This window comes from Onthophagus taurus, chromosome 11 (genome assembly GCF_036711975.1).
Source record: "Onthophagus taurus isolate NC chromosome 11, IU_Otau_3.0, whole genome shotgun sequence".
Lineage (NCBI taxonomy): Eukaryota > Metazoa > Arthropoda > Insecta > Coleoptera > Scarabaeidae > Onthophagus > Onthophagus taurus.
Window position 1 is genome coordinate 18,795,440 of NC_091976.1, and position 23,377 is coordinate 18,818,816.

General features: G+C 33.6%; 1 protein-coding gene across 1 annotated transcript in view; it reads right to left on the reverse strand.

Moving 5' to 3' along the window:
* LOC111424241 (polypeptide N-acetylgalactosaminyltransferase 2) overlaps nt 1-23,377 on the reverse strand; it is a 162,657-nt gene that overhangs the window by 49,673 nt on the left and 89,607 nt on the right. The window contains exons 2-3 of the mRNA XM_023057725.2: nt 11,716-11,984; nt 3,767-3,865 (exon numbers count right to left, since the gene is read on the reverse strand). Coding sequence (XP_022913493.1) covers nt 3,767-3,865; nt 11,716-11,984 — 368 coding nt within the window. The remainder of the gene's footprint in view (nt 1-3,766; nt 3,866-11,715; nt 11,985-23,377) is intronic.

The window sequence follows — 23,377 nt, forward strand, 5'->3', positions numbered from 1 at the left end:
ATCTGTCTTTCTTACCTCTGAAAACAAATTTTACGAAGTATTGTAGATATGGTCAGTTTAATAGAAAAATGTTATTATTATACTAGCTAATCATTTTTTCCTTTTATTACTGCACTCATGGTATTCGATTTTTCCATGACTTTTAATTTACTGCACATCAAAGCTTCCTTCCAAATTAATCGCTTCATTGGGTTGTTTGAGGTAGTTTAGCATATTTGTTTAGAAACTAGTTGGCAATTGATGCAATTAATTAAATTTAATCACAGCTTTCGGAATAGTTGTATTCCAATATTTTTTCAGTTTTCTTTATCTCTTAAATTTTTTATTCTATTCTTAAATTTATGACCTTATCTAATTATGTATAGACGTTAAAAGGCTTAACATCAGAATATTCTCAAAGTAAGTTCTTTCAAATATGTACTCAAGAGTCGCATTAATTTGAACTTCGCTATTGTTCAAAATTTGTACTTGTCGATGCCCCTTCAGGAGGTGCAAAATCTTTTTTCTTAAGACCGTCTTTACACACCTGAAAAATACTTGTTTAATATGTGCAGGTTTTGATAAAGATGAGGACTTATTTCATCTTGTAGTTGTAACACAGTTAACCATAATCTTATCTGTGTTATTGAAACTAATGCGTAGGGCATCAATCAGTTCAGTAGAAATACTATTATTTTGCCGCTCAACTACTCTTTCATTCTTTTCTAATATATTTCGTTTCAGTATTGAACACTCTCTTTTTCTAATAAATGTAATGTGATGTAGGTTGACGCAAAACATCAACCAATCTAAATTGAAAGATCTGACGCCAATGCTAGATTTGTACGAATGTTAGGCCGGGTTTATACAGACGATTTAGCTGTAAATTTAAATTTAAAAATTTAGCTGTAAGAGTTAAATGTATTGAAACCCCATGTATCGTTTATACAAAGCTGTAAGATTTAGCTGTAAACATAAAGTTGGTCAACTTTTCTAAATTTACAGCGTCACACATGCGCAAGACGACCTCAATCAGCTGTATCCAATGATCGGGCGATGTAAATAGCGCGTTCTAACCTAACCTCAACTGTTGTTTATTTCTGTGCCAACAAAATGAGTTAATTCGATGGAAAATTAATTAAAATTGTTGAGAACTACCGATATATTTACGATAAAAAATGTTCTGAACATAAAGATAACATATTGGTAGAAAATGACAACACAAAAACTAGTAATATTTTGTTTCTTGAGGTTGCGATTCTGTAAATCTTAAATTCTGTATAAATCAATTTTTTTCTTAAAGCTAAATAAAATCCTTAAATCTAAATTCTTAAATTTAAATTTACAGCTAAATTCTGTATAAACCCGGCATTAAAAACACTACCCTCTAAAAAGACAGAAAATTTGGATAGATATAAATCTCGCTCTAACGAAAACTCTGGAATTAGGACTGGTTTCGGCTGCTTATCTACCCTTTTAGATAATATTTTCTGATCGATGGGTTTAGAAATGCATTTGTGGTACTTGATGTTTGTAACACCTTCTTCGGCTTATTTTAACTTCATTTAGAGTAAAAGTGAAATTTTATGAAGGTTGTTTATTCTGGTTACTCTTTCAAAATATATCAAGTATATACCATATTGGTAATGCGTAGTGTTTCATCCGAGAATCGATCAGAGATATCATCCGTTCTTCCTGTTGGTAAACATCCACCACCTATAAACCTAACAAGACCATAGGAGTTTCTCTCAGGAATCCAAAGGACAAACTGAAATTGGAAAACCTAGGAATTTATTCCATCACCTGCGACTCGTGCGACAAGAACTACGTGGGGCAGACTGATAGAAGATTAGCCGCCAGAGTGGAGGAGTACAAGCTGAGTATCCGCAACAAACAACTCGCATCGCTGAGTATCCGCAACAAACAACTCACATCTGCTCTGTTCCGGCACCATCTCGACACAGGACACACCATCAACTTTGAGGGCTGCCTAGAAATAGTCAACATTCCACATTGGAGGACCAGACTCATCCGTGAGTTCATCGAAATAGTGAAGAACGATACCCTCAATAAGAGAGATGACTGATAAGTGTAGGGCACTTATCAGCCACGTGGAAAACAATCCTACACCGTTCGCGATCCAGAACAGCTTTCCCGAGACATGAACTATCACACTCTGGACAAAATATTTTGGAAAAAATCGAAAATCAGCAACCGCCGGACGGTAGGTCAATGACCTCTCCTTATCACTCACGGCAGACGTCAGCTCGAGAAGAACGGATGAAATCTCGGATGGACCACAACAATATATATCATATTAAATATACATCAGAATATTCGGAAATTAAGTTCCAGCAGCGATTTGATTGTCACATTTCTCTTCTGCTAAATGCTGCAAATCATCCTGGTCTCATTTTCTTCTAGAACTAGGCTTTTATTCATCATTTATACTGACTAGTACCACCGTACGCAGTGAAAAATTTTGTTTGGTATTATCCTTTTTTGATCATCTGAAAGACTCTTGCTTTCTTAAACTTGTTGCTGACCTAATAGTCTTGTCGGGATTACTATTCTACAATGAGTTCACCAATGTTAACAGCAGTAATATATTTATGAGCATCATTATTCATGTATTTAAAGCATTCTTTGTTGTAGATATTTTTCGATTAAAATGGAAGGCTACGTTCATGATAGAAAGTCTACAAAGTGCAATATATTACGTGATTATTCATCATTAAACAAATAGGATCATTGAGATTTAATAAGAACCATTGTATTATTTTATAAACAACCTCAGAATATACAGATCAAGAATTTGTATGGGGTGTGCATTCTAAGTCTTTTGACATAGATTCTACAGTTGTTGCTTGAGGTATCAACCAACAGAGGAAAGTTGATGTTCTACTGCGTTATAGGACATTTATGTTTATGTCATAATCAAACAATTGCATCATAATGAATGAGTGACGTCGGATGTGAGAGCAAGTTAATAATTGGAGAGGACGCATCTTGAATCAAAAAATTTATTGCCTTTATTTATAGTTAAGTCATATTTATAATTTGGTATATTAGTCAGAAGGTATCAAGCAATTTTTATTGCCCAGGGATTTAAAATATTTTTTTTTAATTGGGCAAAGTATTAATAGGGCAGAGTGGAGGCATCCCTAAAATTATGGATCTATTGAAAGTTGTGACAGGCCGAAGGTGTTTGAGAGGTAGTTTCCTTGTGTCGGTGTGGAGTAAAATTCTAATTTGGTTTGGCTTTCATGGTGGCTGACGGGACGATGGAAATAGATTCAAATATATATATTTAAAGAACGTTTATCAAATATTGATGACACATAAAATTTTAATAAACGGTTTGGTCACAATCTTGACTATCGGATAATTATATCAGTATCGATTGTAAAAGTGAAAAACCATTTATTTTAATGCAAATTTGTTAAAAACAAATTCGCAATCAATTCTTTCTTCAAAAAGATTGTAATAAAAATTATGGTACGATTTACGAATGCAATATGCAATAGCGATGGTCGTAACAATTTTACATTTAGAGCCGTCGCGTTGCGGTCGTAGCCCGGAATGATGAAATATTTAAACGAGGCGTCCGGTTTAATATCGCATTTGACGCCATGAAATTTTTACGAGTCTCGTGAAACAGTACGTGGAAATTGCGAACGGTCAGGTATAAACCTTTCTTTCCCTTTTTTCATTCGACAATTTCCAACTCTATATTTTTCATAATCTCTTTAACCTATTATTCATTACGTTCAAAAAAGCAACTTACCTGACTATAGTTCTTAATAAAGTAGATCTGGCTTCATTATGAAATGTTATAATAACCGAAGTTGATGGTAAATCATGGGACCACGCCCTCGTCCTGCACCTGAAACAATTCCAAAACAAAACTTTGCTTTTAACTGCTCTCAACGATTTTTTTTTGTTATTTCTTTTACACTTTTTAAAAGCTATAGTTTTAAAGTCCATAAACCTTCTCCGGAAACAATACAGTTTATGCACGGTTCGTTGTCGTTAAACAAAGCAAGCTTGAGCAAAGCTCGACCAAGAAGGAGGTTGTTAATTAATTTCAAAGGGCTCTTCCTATTCCTCTATCCTATTTTCAGGGGTTTCCCTATTCGTTCCCTCAATTTCAAACCGAGAGTCTCTCGCATCGGAGATTATCGTAATAGGCACACGTAATCTACCACTCCTATTTTCTCCTTATCCAAGTTCGTTTATGTTATCATTTCATAAAAACCAGGATAACGAGAAAGCATAATAACTCTAACTAGTACTTTTATGTTCAAGATAAATTTTTTTAGGCATTAAAAAATAAGTGAAATCACACTAATTATGGATGGTCAGAAAATCTTGACGTCCTATTGATCTACAAAACGATCCTTTCACTGGCTCCTTTCGCAATTACGGTTTTACTTTCGAAAACCATCTCGAGATTCAACCGTTACTTAATTCCCCATATACGAAAGATGGCTCCGCATTCCAATAAGATTACTTATTTTGCTGCTTCTGTAATTTGTTAGCTGATGTCATCAGAGTGAAACTAATTATTTTATACTCTCGAGTTGTCATCTAAACAATTTCTATGTAATTAAAAGAAATTCAACGATGCAAAAGAATTTTAATTTGTTTACATACTTAACAGTTTAACATTACATAAATTAGAAAAATATGTTTTGGTTTATTTTAACTCCTTAACCATAAAAGTACTTGATCTGATCTACAAAATGGGACAGGTTAATAACTAGGAAAGCAAGCACAAGTGTTTGGGTTGGATTGAGTTGGGTTGTGTTGAATCCTCCATTTATCTTAATTAAATTTTAAAATAGTAAGGATTGGGCAAAGAAACTGTGCAAAAGAAACTGATAATAAACTCGTTGAAATGCCTCTCATCCAATACACAAAGTCAGTCGTTTGAGTTTCATTCGAGTTTTATTACTTCGTAAACTAAAATGTAGGTTTAAAACGAACATTGCAATAAAAAGTAAATGACCAAAAAATCCTGTAACAAGAATAAAGGCTTGCAAAGTGAAATTGAATAATTGATAGAGCTGCTCGTTCCTTGTTTCAAGATTAATTAATAAGCTCGCCCTACCGGGATGTTCTTCTTCCTTTCTAAATTGATTAAGATAAGAGAATGCAAATAAATTCGGGAACAATTTCAATTGAAAACGCCCTCAAAGTCAGGATGTGGCAAAGACAAATTAACTCAACCCTTCTTGTTCAGGTAGGTAGTTTAGCAGCAATAAATTTAACGGGGAGTTTATAACTTTAAAGAGCTTTTAAAGTGACGATAAAAATTAAATGAAAAATGTCCTTTAACTTGAACGTTAAGCAATAAAACTGTTAAGTTTCTTTCTAATACGGTTCACACTACAGAATAAGAAGAAGACAAAAATCAATACTCTTTTACGACAATATCCTCTCGGCTACGACGGAAAAGGTAAATAAGATTACTAAGGAAAATGAGGAGAAATATTACTTTCGTGTGTTTCATAAGGACCAGGTGGCATAAAAGAGATTGAATGATGCGAGATCATATTCCTTTCGTAACAAAGTTAATAATCAGATCAAGTTTCACGTCGTCTCTTCATAAAGCATTTAAATTGTATACCAATAATACTTTCATAACATTGTGGCTACCGAAACAAAGTTGAAATGTTTTATAAGGATATATCAAGTAAGTTAATCAAGAAAACGTCGTTAACGAAGAAACTTGGTTCTTTTGAGACTGAAAGGAAATGAGGGGATAACTTTGTTTCGAGTTTATACGATGGGAAAGTCTAAATTAAACGAATCTCATACAAAACACAAAGCTAAGAAAAAAACTTTCAAAAACGTTTTTAAAAGTTAACAAAAACGCGTTGGATTTACTTTAATTTTTGTTAATTTTACGCAATTTGTGCGATCAATTTAAACAATATCACGTTTTAACGTTTTATTTGAATTAGTTTTAATTCAATTTGTTCACAGTAATCGTGTTTAATCCAGAAATATATATAAAAAATGAAATGGTAGAATGAAATTCGTTAAATATTGGGATGAAACGATTCGGAGTAAATGAATTTTGATAGATCATCAATGGGAAAAATGATATTAAAGATGAGATTAAAGTTAATATGATGTGGTAGTAAGAGTACATATATTGTGATATATATTTATAAAGTTCGAGGTAAACAGCGTAGGGTAATTGTTTTTAAGACTCCTCCTTCCTCAAGATGGGTAAATGAAGGGATTGTGAGCTGCACACAAGACGCAAGATCCGTCTTTTTAATGACTTCGACTTGTTTTCATGCGATGTAAAAAGTCTAGTTAATAACAATAATTATCAATTATTTTAGATGTTGTCCATAATTACTATAAGTATTGATTAAAAAGAAACTCTTTACTTCCGGTATTGTTTATTAAATAAATATCAACAGGACTAGTTTCGGGCTTAGTCCAACTTCAACTGTCGCATCTAATTAAGCACATAACAGACGTAAAACAAGGAAACGATTAACACTAAGTAATTGTTAAAATGCTCGTAGCAAACGTGACGGATCATCACGTTTGCGTCTAAAGTCCAAAGTGTCTAAACTCTGAAATGATAAACTGTAAAATACTCCCGCTCTATGCAAAAAGTATATTTTGAGCAACTTCGGTTTTATGCGACGTCGTTGTTTTCATAGTTTCTTTAGAAAATGAACACTCTCCTGACTTCGTACAGCGGTAAGCTTTTCAGATTTGTTGACTTTTCATTGCCAGCTAATTAATGGGGCACTATAATACATTTAAACTCCAGCAATGAGATTGAATTATCATTTGTTAATTGACATAGTCTCCAACGCCAGAGGCATGTTACTCATAAATAAATAGCACTCACCTCCGCTTCTTTTCAAATAGAAATTGTGTAGTTGTAGTCCATTGATTTGTTAAAGCTATCGAAAACGTGGTGCTGTTGTACATCTACTGATTTTTGGTTATTGATGACTAACGATTTGCTTTATAAATACAAATTACTCTAACAAAATTACCTCTTTCTTTTTAAATAATTTTTCAGTGGTACAATTCAGCCCTCTCAGCATTTTTAGTAATGTATGATTACTAAAATATTTATCAAAAAAGGATGATGTGGTCACAAGGTAATGCAATAATTTGCAGAAAGATAAGAAGTATTCTAGATAGCGTCACAATATGTATTAAAATCATAAAATATATCCCGTGAAACTACATAATATCCAGTTCTTGTATCCAAAGCGCATTAACTTGCGCCATTCATGTATTGCTCAATGGATCAATGTTAAAAATCTTGATTCAAGGGTCACTTCAATAGTGTTACAATTCTCCAGATTTTCTTTTAGATTTTCTAAATGGTCAGCAAAACACGAAGTTGTTTGCACACTTGCATCAACGTTATAGAATTTGAGGTTTATGTTGTTAATTTGATGGACATGCTGATTTGATGATGGTCTATCTTTTTATACTTGAAACAACTTCGTCTATCTGAAATCCTTAATGTTTGGGTTGGAACCATATTTACATCAACAAGGGCTGGGTTTTTTCTTGGAACCTCCAGGTATGCCGATAACAAAGTAATCAACCACTTGTTACAGCTGTGGTGATTTTTACTATTATTAGCGCCAATATTAACAATATTCTGTAACTCGGTAAATTTCACTTCGATTTTTTCAGGTAAGTTATCTTTTTTACTAACTTAATCACGTAATAATCAAAATTATTTCAATTAAGTAAAATATCTGGGCGAATCTTCCACTAAGAGTTCGTTTTGCAGGAAGCAACTCGATTGTTGATGTCTTAAAAGTTTCTCAAACTTGAGTTTCAGGTTACCAAGATCTAAACTATGCCTGTGCAAACCGCGTACTATTCGTCCGACTCTTTCATTTCGACTTCGTCTGCACCTATTTGTTCAATATTAAATAGCATGGCTCCGCTCTCTAAAGCTAAAGTTTTCCAAAGCTAACGGTTTCATATAACTACATCAAATCCAGCGCCTCGCCCGCAAGCGATCTCGGTAGTTAAATGGATAAAAAAAGGATAAATGTCTTTGTATCTTTACCAAAATATGCAATGAACGATTTCGACCCAAATCGCCGAGGTCGCTTACGGGTGAAGCGCTAGAGTCTTCCAAAGCTGACCGATTTCGTATTGATACATCAAATCCATCCGCAAACGACATTGGCGATTTGAGGCGAAATCATTCAATAAATATTTTGGTAAAGACACAAATTCTCTTATAGGAAGACATTTACCCTCAAACTGCCGAGGTGACTTGAGGGCGAGGCACTTGATATGATGTATTAATACGAAATCGTTATATTTGGATGACCGTGCGGGCGGGGCTCTGGAGTCTTCCAAAACTGACGATTTCGTATTGATATCTAAGTTTTTCAAAGATTATCTGAGACTTTGCAAACAATTTAGTAAGATTTTCGTTAAAAAAACATCGGGGAAGATATCCGGAGATTTCCAGAAAAATTTTAAAACGTTCAAACGATTTGTAAAGAAGCCACAGGATTTTTAAAGGAATTCTAAAGATTATCTAAGAGAGAGAGAAATAATCTTTATTGGCTACCTATCAGGAGCTTTGAAAGCCCTGATCTTTCCACCTTAAAGTATTATGTAATACATTTTGTTTTATTTAAATAATTTTATGTTTCTTCCTCTGTGTTGTGTGTCAGAGTTTCGTATAGGGTCCAGTTGTTCCTGTCAGTTGTCTCTGGCACATTTTGTCAAGCAATCGTCTATTATGTGGTTCTTTGATGAATTTTTTACTGATTTCTGCATGTCTTAGCTTAATTGGTTGTATTTTTGTTCTTACGTATAGATTTTCGTTACTAATGTTGTGCAGTGGATTTTGAGGATTTCGTATCTTCGTTATAATTCTCAGGCATTTTCTTTCTGCTTTTATTATTCTTTCTTTTATTTTCTTTGATGTATTGGCTGTGAGAATTTGACCGTAGTCTAAAACCGGTCTGCATATTGCGTTATAGATCTTCGTAGCAGTTTTTGTTGAAATGCCTTCAACGTTTTTGTATGTCAGAGCTCTGAAATATTTTGCTCGTTTGGCAGCTTCAACTCCTTTGAATTTGAAGTGTTTGAATGGTTTTATGTTGTTGTCTAAATCTATACCAAGATATTTAATAACGTTGGATGGTTTCACCATGGTTGTGTCAGTATTAATTTTAGGAGATCTTTCGCGGATGTGGTGGTTAGGAATCATAAGTTGGAACTTGGAGGGATTGGGTGTAAGTCTCCATTTTAGCGTTGTAAATGTGGTTGCTTTGTTTAATGTGGTGTTGTGTGATACCAATGTTGTGTCATCTGCATACTGGAGGATGTACAGTTTTGGGTCAAAGCTGGTCGGGTTTTCTGCATAGATATTGTAGCAAAATATATTGTAAAGAAAATGGGAAAGAGAATTTCTCTCCTACCTTTACTTGAAGTTGTCTATTTTTTAGGTACTCGTCTATGATTTTAATTAAGGCACCATTGACGTCTGTTTTTTTCATTTTGTATAGTAAACCCTTATACCATACCGTGTCAAAGGCTTTATTTATGTCTAAGAACAGTGCAATAGAGTTTCTTTTTTGATTGTGATTTACTTGTATGTTATTCACTAGTGTTATTAACGGATGGGCTGTAGAGTTTTGTGATTTAAATCCAAACTGGCATGTTGGTATGATTTCTTGTGTAGCTTGGAGGATTTGTTGATTAATGATTCTTTCGAAGATTTTGCCTATCACTGGAAGGAGGGTTATTAGTCTGTAGTTCCTGAGTTGTAAATGGTCAGCTCCAGGTTTTGGGATTGTTATAATGGAACCATATTCCCATATATCAAGGAATATTCTTGACTTTAAGCAGTAGTTGTAAGCTTTATGAATAAATTGAATATATGCTTATTTATCTAAGATTTTTCAAACTGTTTACAAAAAAATTCCGATGATTTACAAAAACGTTGGGGAATTTCCAAAGATGTCGAAGGAATTTTAAAGACATCTTGAGATTTCCAGAGGAGTTCCTCTTCAGAAACCTTCTTCAAATTCGTCTTTCAAAAACCTTTCTTAGGATATCCAAATGCATCGACTCCTTCCATTTTGACATGTTCAGTGTAGTTTCAAAATTTACCCTTCTTAGGATTCTGTCATGGCGTAGAACTCAACACTTAGTATTGAAACATTCCAAATACAAAGTTGAGTTGTATGACAACTCGCGATCAGTCATATGTATTTTTTGTTTTATGGCAAGTCTGATTCTGAAACCATTCTATCATAGACTTGGGATTTTAAATGAGAGTAAGTTCCCTCAAAGACTTAATTATCTTCAATCTACAATCTCTAAATAACAAAATTTCTTAAGTCTTCTGTCATAGCATGATTAAGTAAAACTCAAATAAGTAAATGAGGTATCCCAGAAATCCGAATTAATCAAACAGTTATATGATATGACAAAACATTATAATTTTTTGATACATTCAACGATTCAATAGTTAATTCTTTTTTGGGAATCAAACAAATCGTTTACGAAACATTGTTTAATTTATTTTTCAGCGTTAAAGAGAAGATTAAAATTAAACCATAAAAATTGTTTCAGTTGTGACGCAAAAGCTTTTATTTAAAGAAAACTATAAAACTTATAAATAGAATTTTGCTCGATTTGTAGCCAATTGCGACAACATTGATTTAATGATGAATTTTCGAATCCATGTTTTAACAAATTTATTTCCAATGTGCCCTTGATATTAAAACGTTAAAAAACGTTCATTAAACCCATCGATATGGATTCACCAAACTATAACGGATTAAAATAAGCATCCCTCGATAATAAATTTTAAGCTTTGATTTATATTTACAACCAACATAATAAATTTGTTATATAAATTATGTTTACGCTGTAGCAAATGCGTATATATCGAAGCTAAAAAGTTAATTAAACACAAAATTTCAAATATTCGAGGTTCACTTTTATTAAATAATAAAACTTATAGACTATTTTTGAATATTTTTGATAACACTTGAGATGAATTTTCTAAAAAATCACATCAATATTAAAAGCATAATAATTATTAAATTTAACAGATCATCGAAACTCGTTCGCTCATAAAATACATCGTTATAAATTCATAAATGAATAATTGAGGTAAAATATATTTACCTTTGTAATAAATTTAAGCTTCAATTTATATTTACAACAAACGTCATACTAGATACTAGATTCATCATATATTTACGTTTTGCCTATAATATGCGCATATTGAATGAAAATTAAAAATAAAAACACTGTAATGAAGAATTAGATTTGAAACTGCTGAAGTGCTTTTAAGTTTTTAAATCCTATCGATTCAGCAAACCATAAATAAAATATTGTAACTGAGTGCAAGTTACAGTAAAATCTTGTTCACATTATTGAAGGAAAGAACGTTAATGGTAATGAATGAAGGTGAAATGTAACGTTAAACGTTCCAGAAACGGGGTTTAATTAAAGTCGGAGACCAGATTAAGTTTTACCAGGTAATACTCGGAATTATACATATGCAGATGTTCTAGCTACCTAAGTTGAACTCTGTTAATGGTACTTGGCATATTCGAACATGTCAACTCTGTTTTCAAAATGAAATGAACATGAAAATCTACTTAGACTTAGATTTTAATCAACTAGATTAACGAATTAATTTTATATTTAAGTAAAAAAAGGGATTTTAAAAGTTTTGTTACTTACATTTTATTTCTTGTATCGGGAATTTCTCGATTACTCGGAATATTATCGCTGGCTTGTTGATTAAATCTGTTCCTGACGTACGGATCCTCGCCGTCCAAAAGACCACCTCTTGAAATATACGAGTTTTCGTTGAAATAATTCCACGTCAGCCGACTATCGGTAGTTTCAAAACTTTGAAGTGCCATTTGCATCCCTGGCCCTACGGCGGTTTCGTCTACGTATTGCGGAAGCGAGGCACCATCTTTTAATCTTAACGCTCTATTTTCGTTCTGAAATAAAATAGAGAAAGAAACTTTAAAGTCTGAAACAAGTTAAATCCGATGCTAATATAGTTTGGTTAAAGGATCTCGTTTGAAGTGTATATTCACTTCCCTCTACATACACATCCTTCAAGGTTCTTCAAACAAGTTCACGCTTTAGATCTGAAACGTGTGCGGTGCAGTGGTTTGTATGCAACCGCAACTTTCAGAAACAAGTACAGTTTGTGGTGAACTTGACGTTGGTTTAGTGTCGAAGATAGGTTCGATTATTGTTCGATGGATGATTGAAAAGTTTTATTCAAATAAAGCGAATGTTCTGTTATGGAATTATTTCGAGTATAACAAAAATATGCAATAAAATGTAAAAAGAAGGAAACAAAAAATGTAGACGAATATTTATTGTTACAGAAAAGTCAATATTATTTTTTGATTATTGTATTGAGTAAATGTAATACTCAAACTAGGTCTCATCGTCAGAACTGTGTGTTTCGAGAAACTCATAGTGAAGATGAAGTTGTTGTAGATAGTGTCTCTCTCGACAACTTCGTTGAAGTAGTATCTGAAACCGACAATGAGCAGTTACATAGTAAAGGAGGGGATATAGTGCAAGCAAAAGGAAGGAAATATAATCAATTTGAATATGTGGGGAAAATTTAGGACTAAGCGGAGATCAGAAAAGTTGTATTTAAGAATTTATGTAATCATATTTAAAGAGTGTGTAACAAAATTTAATTTATTTCGCGACTTTCAGATTCCAACTCAAAACGCCGAGGTTGCTTTCGGGCGACACTTTAACTCTAGAATCTTTCAAAGCTGACGATTTCGTATTAATACATCAAATCCAGCGCCTAGCTCGCAAATGACCTGTGCACTTTGAGTTAGAGTCTTCCAAAGCTAACGTAAATGTCTTCCTATAAGAGAATTTGTGTCAAAATATGTAATTAATGATTTTGCCTCAAATCGCCGAGGTGGCTTGCGGACGAGGCGCAACATTCTTTCAAAGCTAACGATTTCGTATTGATACATCAAATCCATTTGATTATTCTAGAATAGCAAACTATTTTAGAGTAATACAGCACTGCGGATTAGAAGAGAATTATCAGAAAACTCTGCATTAACAGAATAATCAAGAATATAAGAAAAGTCCATAGCAAGGAGAACCCAGATATAACTATGTACATTAGAGTAATAAATTCTCTTCAATGGCAGTATCAAAATATTTCAACCCATCAAAGTACTTCAACAATTCCGAATAGCATAGTATTTAGACACTTTGAAATTATTGTTAACTATAACAACAGAATACTTTAGTAGAAAATACGATAGCCATAATGTTTAATGCAAAATGCTTTGGAAACATGACTGGTCGTAAACACAGAATTTTTCAGAAGGTCGAAATATTCTGCTATATGTCAACCTTAACGATTGCAAATATTCGATCTATCAGTATGCTCATTTTACATAAAAAAAGGCACTTAAAAAAGGTGATTAACAAATGGGAGGACTCAAAGGTAGCCTTGCGCTGGAAAGAACTTTCAGGACACAGACAGGCGAAGAGTATAATAACTCCGTCGTAAAAGAAAACCAAAGAAATGTTATGCCTTAGCAAAGAAATTCTATCACTTCAACATTGGACACGCTGAGAATTAAACTTATCGACTTTGTAACGTCAAGTCAGAAACTGCTGAACATATTCTCTGTGACTGTGTCGCCGGAGGTCGCCTGACACCTACTGACATAAAGGAACAAGACCTTGGAGTACTATCATGTTGTTACAGGTCTAAAGTAAGTAAAAATTCCTAGAAACTATCAGAGAAAATTGGGTTGAGAACTACAGTCCGCGTACCTACTTTAGCGCAAATAGGATTTAAGGATATACTGCCAAAGTAACCCCACATTTCTGCCTACTTTGGCACCACATAAAAAGATTTTTTTCTTCTATATGAGATAATAAAATCATATCATGTTTGGATGATCTACTGTCAATTATACACAAGGCATGATGTAATTTTTTAAATTTTAAGTTTCCTAGCGGTTTTGGCTTAGCGTACCAAAATAGGTCAAAACCTGCCAAAGTAACCCCGCTTTACGGTACTAAGATTCATCAGGGACCTAGATTTTTCTTAAATCTTTGGAGGGCTTAAGTTACAATAGATTTCATAAGTAGCGGTGACGAATGAGGCCGCTCCCTTCAGTCCGGCAGAAATAATAATAGTAATATCTCATTCTACACAAGAAATTACAATTTTATACCTACAAATTAATGATAGTGTAATTGAAAACAATTTTACGAAAAATGCAAGGTATTCTAAACGACGATAATGAAGAAGATAGTCAAAGAACCTTCGATAAAACTAATTACACCAGAGAAACTTTTATGGTGCGACAGGTCGATGAGAGGACATGGCTTCCTTTATCGTGCCTATCTCTAGCCCTACACTTCCTACACCTCACACACCAAAACCCCTCTAGTGTCCTCCTCCACAGCATCCACCAATCTACGATTTGGCTTTCTAATATCTTCTTCCTAAAACCATCCTTTATAACGAAGGGCACTCCAAACTACTTTATTCCTTCAATCTTCTCGTTATAGCAGATGGTGTGAGTTTTCAAGTCTATAATTGCCTTCTCAAGTCATCTAGTTTCTTGCAATGCAACAATTTTAAGCTTATATTTTTCTAACTGTTATAATAAGGAATTAGGTGCTCCTGACTTGCTAAGAGGAGCAATATTCCACGTTCCAAAAGAGTAGCCCATATTTCGTCGCCATCTTCGTCTTCCAGTTTTATCCATCCAGTTTCAAGGCCTGATATTCGGCTTCCTCGCATGAGTACGATGAGACTATTCATCGCTCTGGTCACCATACGGGGTAATTACAGCAGAGACTTTTGCATGATTTGAAAGTTGCAGTATGTTGTTGAATTTTGAATTATCGGTCCTTTTTTGACTTTGGCGTTTACTAGTTTGTTAACTAACTGCATTCCATCATGTATCTCTTGATTTAACAGTATGAATATATACATTGTGTGAAATATACAGTGTGAATCTGTTGTTGAATTTGGTATTGATCGAAAAGAAATACATGTCGATGTATATGATTCAGTCGACCTTCCTAGTCATCAATGTTCGATCTCGGCGAATAGTGGCAGACGAATAACTGGAACTGGAAGAACTAGAAGAGAAGTTAAACACCTCTATTCTCCAGCCGAGATTCCACTCATCGTATATACGAGTTTGAAAGCGAACACATTATGTGTTATCGAGATATTGAGGAATTTTTATTTGCTATAGAGTGGCAAAGAGAGTGGTAACCATATCTGAGTGGCGAAATATATCAGTCTAGAACAGATTACAATAGTCGAATAGAACTTAAAAATAGCGACATAATACTTCAGGCTGCTTCCGAGTAGGACAAAAATCTACAATAGCACAGAACTTCAAATTAGCAGAGTGCCCCAGAAACAAAGATAGCAGTAGAGAATTTTGCAATAGCAAAGTACACCAGATTAATAAATTACTGTAATAGAGTAGCAAAGTAGTTCAAATTACAAGACTACAACAAAACATATTTCAATGTTACAAAGCATTTCAATAACAGAGTTAACAGAGTACCTTTGAGTACCTATGTTCTCCTGGCTAATTTATTTATTTATTTCCAAAATAAACAGGGTTTCCCCTACCTGTCCCCTACCTGAACAGATTTCGGAATTACTACATAATAATTAAACAAAATTGAACTAAATAATAAACTAAATTAAATATTAAACTAACAAGGGAAGTGTCACAACTGTGTCTCACCGATTTCGATGCAATTTGGTACAGTCATAGAATGGGCCAAAATAAGGTTCGTACATTTTTTTATACGTGCGGTAAAAGCCCCTGGGGCGAGTTATAGGGGTTGAAAGTTTGGAGAAAAAGTACGTTTTCACTTATATTTTAAAAATGAAAAGTGCTATCAAAATTTGGTAAATTGTAACTGATATTCATTTTAAAAGAGCTTTCTTTTGATGTATCACACATATACCAGAGGGTTAAGAAGGGCGAACTACCCCTATTTTTTTGGAATTATTTAAAAACCACCCTATCGATTTTGGCGGCATTAAGTATACTTCCAGCACGTTCAAAAATATTAGTTAAGGGTTTTTTCCCATTCGCTCTAGATCATCCCCAGCGAAGTTACGGGGGTTAACATGTAACCACTTTTCGTAAGAATGATGTGATAAAATTGTCAGGTATTTTGAAAATACTTTAACAAAACCGTAAATTAGTCGCACAATAAAATGTTTAATGTAAAATAAGGCATAATACACCATTTAGGGGTGGTTGGGGTTAACCACCCCCTTAAAAATTAATTCTATCCCGGGCATTACTTGTTGATTACGGCGAAATTTGGTACTGTGTTTGTTTTATATAGTTTATTAGTTTATTTTTATTCTACATAATGTTGCCAAAAATACACCTACCAAAAAAATTTTGGCACAATATTTGTTTTTTTAGTGCCGCTTGCTAAAGGTCATTTCTCAAAATAGTTTTTTCTAGTATAAAAGAACGTGTGCCCAGTGGGTAGATTTTAGTTTCAGAGCAACTGACAGAAGCAATGGTTACAATAAACCCAATAAACGTTTTAAATTTGCTAATGACAGTTTTTACTGTTATGAATATTCCCCAGACTCCTGTAAATGAAGCAGAAGTTAGTTTAAAAGAAAATATACAGCGTATTTTAATGGAAAGTATGGAAGACTACAATATGCAAATTGAAGACGAAACTGTATTAATTTTCGATTCATCCAATGGCATCAATGACGGTCAGCAAATTATTGAAGACCAGGATACAACTGACAGGTTTGTAGAAGATACTGATGCTCATTGTCCATTGAAGGATGACATCGACTACGAGTACAAATTAGAGGCGGTAAATTACTGGACAAGTGGGAAGAAAGGTTATTTGAAACTAGAAACCGTAAAAAACAAATACCGAAAAGTAACGTCAAAGACCCAATTGCACAGATGGTCTAAATATATTGAAGAAAGAGGGACATACAAAGAAAAATTAGCAGAAATTACCGAATTTGTAATTAATCAAGCGAGAGCCGCCGTAGATAATAAATTGCCACTACATGATATTGATATACGCAGATGGGCTATACAAGCTAGAAATGAAAAGAATTTATCTCCTCAACTGTTCAAAGCATCTCATAGCTGGGTGCAACGTTTTAAGAAAGCAAATCGGTTAGTAAGCCGAAAAATAACAAAATTTCTATCCCAAAAACAAATTGGAAATGTTGATCGAGTAAAAACTTTAGCAAAAGATTTCGTTAAAGAGGCAAAGCTACAAATCCAAATATATGGACCTGAAAACACCTACAATTCGGATCAGAGCGGTTTTAACTTGGAATTCCATTCGGGAAGAACATTAAGCGATTTAGGAGTTAAAACCGTAGAAAGTGTGGTCCAGTCGGTGTCATCTACAACGCACAGTTACACAATTCAACCCGTAATATCTGCTGATGGGAAACTTCTTTCTCCACTTTTTATTGTTTTAAAAGAACCCTCTGGCAGCTTTGGACCGAGGGTAGCAAATACAATGTTTAAAGCAGACAATATATACGTTTTGGCATCAAAATCTGGAAAGTTAACTTCAGAACACATGAAAAATTGGCTCCAAAATGTATATTTTCCAAATACTGGTTCTAAATCATTATTATTATTAGATTCTTGGAGTGGCCATTGTCCTGAAGTTATTAGTGAAATAACTCCATCAGGTACTAATTTTAAACATTTATCTATACCTGCAGGGACAACAGGTCAAATACAGCCCCTAGATGTATTTGGTTTCAGAATATGGAAAAATTTTATTAGAAGATTCTCTGATCAGATTATTCTTTACCAGTATGATGTCAATTTACATCAGAGGGATAACATATTAAAATTGCAATCGTTGACGCATAACCAGTTGGCTTCCCCTCGGTTTATAAATGTTTTTAAATACGCATGGTTTGCAAGTGGCTATATAGAGGAGAGACCAGACCATTTTGAAAATCCCGTGGAAGTTTGCTTTTCGAGTGAGAAGCCAACGTGTGATATCTGTGGGGATATAGCGGTCATAACATGTGCATGGTGTAAAAAATCCTTATGTTTAAAACATTTTTTCCACGACTTTCATTTTTGCCAACACTACGTAGAATAAAAATAAATTTAATATTGAAAATTAATATAATACATAAAAAACGTCAATTAGTAATGTAGAATAAACTTCTTTGGTATATTGAACTATTTTTTTTGTCAGTTGCTTTTTAACTCATAAATAAATAAAATATCTTATTTATCTAGTAGTTTTATATTTATTATTTAAAGAAAATGAGGGTAGTTTACCTCGTGGAACATCGATAGATAGATTTTTAAAAAACAATACCACAGTTACGATGGCAGTTTTCATCTTCGAGGTATAAACAAAAAACTACCCCTAATTTGTAACCCTTATAACCATTTTCAAAAATTTTTACTTCAAATATAAAACAAACACAGTACCAAATTTCGCCGTAATCGACAAATAACGCCCGGGATAGAATTAATTTTTAAGGGGGTGGATAACCCCAACAACCCCTATATGGTGTATTATGCCTTATTTTACACTAAACATTTTATTGTGCGACTAATTTACGGTTTTGTTTAAAGTATTTTCAAAATACCTGACAATTTTATCACATCATTCTTACGAAAAGTGCTTACATGTTAACCCCCGTAACTTCGCTGGGGTTGATCTAGGGCGAATGGGAAAAAACCCTTAACTAATATTTTTGAACGCACTAGAAGTATACTTAATGCCGCCAAAATCGATAGGGTGGTTTTTAAATAATTCCAAAAAAATAGGGGTAGTTCGCCCTTTTTAACCCTCTGCTATATGTGTGACACATCAAAAGAAAGCTCTTTTAAAATGAATATCAGTTACAATTTACCAAATTTTGATAGCACTTTTCGTTTTCAAAATATAAGTGAAAACGTACTTTTTCTCCAAACTTTCAACCCCTATAACTCGCCCCAGGGGCTTTTACCGCACGTATAAAAAAATGTGCGAACCTTATTTTGGCCCATTCTATGACTGTACCAAATTGCATCGAAATCGGTGAGACACAGTTGTGACACTTCCCTTGTAAGCCGTACTCGATTTGTAAGCAAACAATAAAAAAGCAAATAAGTAAAAAGAAACAAAATGATACAAAATAAAACAATAACGTAAAACAGAACAGAGGAATGGAACAGAATGCGCGAAGAATTATGAACTATAATAAGATTCTATAAGATCAGCCACTGCACTGGGCGGTTGCAACGTTCATCACAGACATCAAATTCTTTTTTACTGTTTTTACATCAACGCCAAATAGTGGGATGAAGGAAGCCATAGATAGTTTGTTATATAACAAGAGAATTCTAATAAAAGGAGAATTTCTTCTGAGTTCAGTGGTAAAGCAGGGAATGTAAAATAGATTTTTCAATCGTCCACAATATGCCGGCACGTAAAAACCAATCTTTTCCAAGATTAAAGGAGCATCTTATTGTTTAATATTTTACATAGAAAACAAAGCGATATGATTTTCCTTCTAATAGATAACTTAGTTATATCAAATAATGTACGCGCAAATTCGTACGATCTGAACCCGATAAAGGCATTAAATTGTTTGTAATAAGTATACCGAATAAACTTATTTTGAATAATTTCGATTAAGTTTGAATAAAGGTCTGATCCAGGATCCCATACAATTACCGCGTATTCTAATTTAGATCGCACCAATGAATTGAATAATAATTTTAACGTCTCCACATTTGAAAAACTGTAAGCATTTCTTATAATAAATCCTAAGAGTCGAAGTGCTGCGGAAGTTATGGTTTTCACGTGCTCAGCAAAGCACAAATTGTTGGTAAAAATAATACCTAAGTCCCTCTTTCTGACAACTGATTTCAAATTTATATTCTGTACACAAATTCTATCGGCTTCCTCCCCAAAAAATATGTCATTGATTCACATTTGGCCACGTTAAAGTGAAGCTTGTTCAGCCGACACCAATCGCATACATTATCCAGATCAGACTGCAAGGACTGGCAGTCACTTATATCACGAACAGATGTGAATATTTTCAGATCGTCCGCAAAGAGTAAGCATCTAGATGGATTAATTAGCAAAGGTAAATCATTTATGAATAATAGAAACAATAAAGGTCCCAGATTGCTTCCCTGCGGAACCCCTGAATCTATCCCCAACACATCTGAGAGTGTGTTTTTATATGTGACATAGTAATTCCTATTGGATAAGTACGATACAAAGAAATTAAGAGTTGGATAAGAGAAACCATAAAGCGCCAGCTTGCGTAGAAGGGTATCGTGATCGACCTTATCAAACGCCTTTGCAAAGATACACAAATTGGTCTCGACAGAGCGGTTAGGAATGAATCCGTGTTGGTCAATATGTAACGCAATTTTAACATGATTAAATATTCTGTGATAAATTATTTGCTCGAAAACTTTTGCGAAACAAGAAATGTAGTGCATATTATTTGTATGGTTTATATTTTGTGCCATGCGTCAATACCTCAATGATGTACCACGACTTAGCTTTCAACCTACTTATCTTAGTGAGATTAACTCATAAATTCTTTAATTTCTGTCAAGCAATATATCATATGCATCCAGATACCCTCAGACAAAAATGTGCAAAAATGTAAACTATCTTAGTGCTTGAAATTAACGTGATACTTTTGAACACCTAAGCATTCTATGCTAGAATCTCTTATCGTAGGATATTAACGGAGTACTTCATAACTGTCCTTATTTCCATATATTTTGTTTCTTTGTTAATTTAAACCGACATTATGTAATTTACTTCGTCTCTATCAATGTTAAATGAAACTGATTTAATTACAATTAAATTTCATCTGCTGAGACGTTTTTAGTCCAACCCTGTATTCTAAATACGATCCCAGCGAAATTGTACATGCAGAACTAGACGAAACTATTAACCGCAGTAATGCATTCATGTCGAGAATATTAATATGAAATGTGACGGAATTAGCGACATATTCGAATTATGTCTGTTTCGATTATCGTGTCTTTATCATACATTTGATTTCATAATTAACCCATTAAGTGGTGCATTTCAGTCTATTCTAGTTTTGATTAAATATAGATTGTGCTGATAAATACAGAAAAGGGAAGTATAAATACTATAATTTTGTTACAATAAATGTTTTTCTATACCATAAAAAGATTAAAAGATTAAAAAATAGTTGGTAAACTAAAGTTTCCACGACTTTTGACCTAAAAATTCATCGGTTCCGACCGAGATATATAGTGTGAAAACTATCGTCGGATTTATGGCTCGATTGGAAGCTGAAAATTTGCTTTTGCTCGGGTATTTCCGCGTGAATTATTACCATACGGTGATTTATTTACAGTCGATATTAGCGCCTATTTGGCTTTTCGTTTTTATCTCTTTTTACGATCCTTTTTTTAAAAAATTAACGTTGTTTAAATTTCATAATTAATTCCTCTCAGTGTCGAACAAGGCGATAAATTTATCGTTTCGTTCGGCTTCCGATTGCAATTCATCTCCGTTTAAAGTCACGTTTTCTCTCGTCCTAGCTCTCTTCCGTGTGATTTATACTTGGTACAACAATCTAAAACGAAACGACCCGTTTCACCGTTCTTCTACAACTTTTTATGCCTGATGGTAGTTTTCCTAAAAAAGAATCTTGAGAAATTTTTTCTTAGAAAATTTTTTTCCTTTTGCCACCTTCTCTTTATTCGCCAGCCTTTTAGCTTCAATGTTATCACCAAACTCCTTTTAGATACATCTTGTTTGAAAAAAGAATGTAAAAAAACACAAAAAGGAAGTAGTTTGCGAAAGTAAAACCGTCAGGTGAAGTTATTTAGGACACCGATACAAAAAACTGGGAAATTTATCATATTACACTTTAACGTTCGATGTCATCAACAGCATTCCGGTTTAGAAGTTACGTCTTTCGGCTTCTCTCGTGTTTGTGTTGGTCGGTAGAAAGCTGCAAAACAGATTGTAATCAATGAATTATGTTAACGACAACAATAAACATTGTCACCGCGACCTATACGCGATCGTCGTTGACCTAGGTTAGGTATAAAAAACGACCAGACGATAACATTCGTTAAAGAGAGACCACTTTCGAAACGCTTTTCAGGTTCTCCGAGGAACTATCGGTAGTTCCAGAGGTACTTGTACTTTTATTGAACACTTTACGAAGGTTTTTATTACTAGAAATAGTCTTATTGTTAACCGATAAGGTTGCGAGTTTTATTTTAAGACATACTTAGACTTACATTTTCTTTTCTTAATGTTAGGAGGAAAATGTTATTTTCATCTATCTAAGTCACTTTAGGCCCTCAAAGGATTATATATGTTATTTTTATACACCAATTTCACTTGATTAGCATTCAAGATAAAGAGAATTGAGTTCAAGAAGTTTCCTTGCTTAGATCATTAAGATGCGTAGGAATTTGGATCGAACAATCTTGTCACCTTCAAGGTTTTCAGCAAGTTTCTAAAACACCGCTGGCGTTAAAAGCACACGATAATCATAAATAATATATGATGTTAAAATCATGTAACACATTGGATGTCAAGAGGAGATAAATCGAATTTATAATAAAGAATTTGCACTAATAGATATATTAAAATTTATAATTGGCATCACTAACAAGCAATATAGAAAGCACTAGAAATTTTCAGATTGTGATATCATTTTTTTAACAAGATGATGGTCCCACACCGTAATATTGTACGCGGAAATCGTACTGAATCGTTTTACATTATAATTCAACAGACTTTGTAGCTCAATTTCTCTCAATGTCGCTATTATTTTGATACTTTCATCATTTACATAGCTGTTCTTTTTCTCTTCCTGCATAACTTTATTCAATGGATATGTCATTGACATTCCACTACGCGTGATTCTTTGATATCATTTATAAACAGTATAAATTGTATCTTTATGTATTTGCTTGCTCGTGAGAAGTGAAATTGCACTAACATTAATATCTTGTTGGTTTCAAAAGTTGTAAACTAATATGAGTAGCATAAATTAGCTTTTTCAGCTTTTTGTCAGAACACTATGATATTGATCATATAATATGGATGGGGTTAGGTGTAATTGGTTTATTGCAGCAAATAACTTGATATCAAGATTTTAGTATTTCTAAAATTAAGTATTCCTAAAGTATTTATCCACATTAGCGAAAGAGACACGATGTCTGTTCTTAAAAGTATAAAAAACGACAGTAGTTTTTCCTTTCCGACAATAGAGTACTAAATGCGTGAGCTTTACTTCTATATTCTTCATATTGTAGAAAATGTTGCAATGTTGTTGGTATCAGAATCA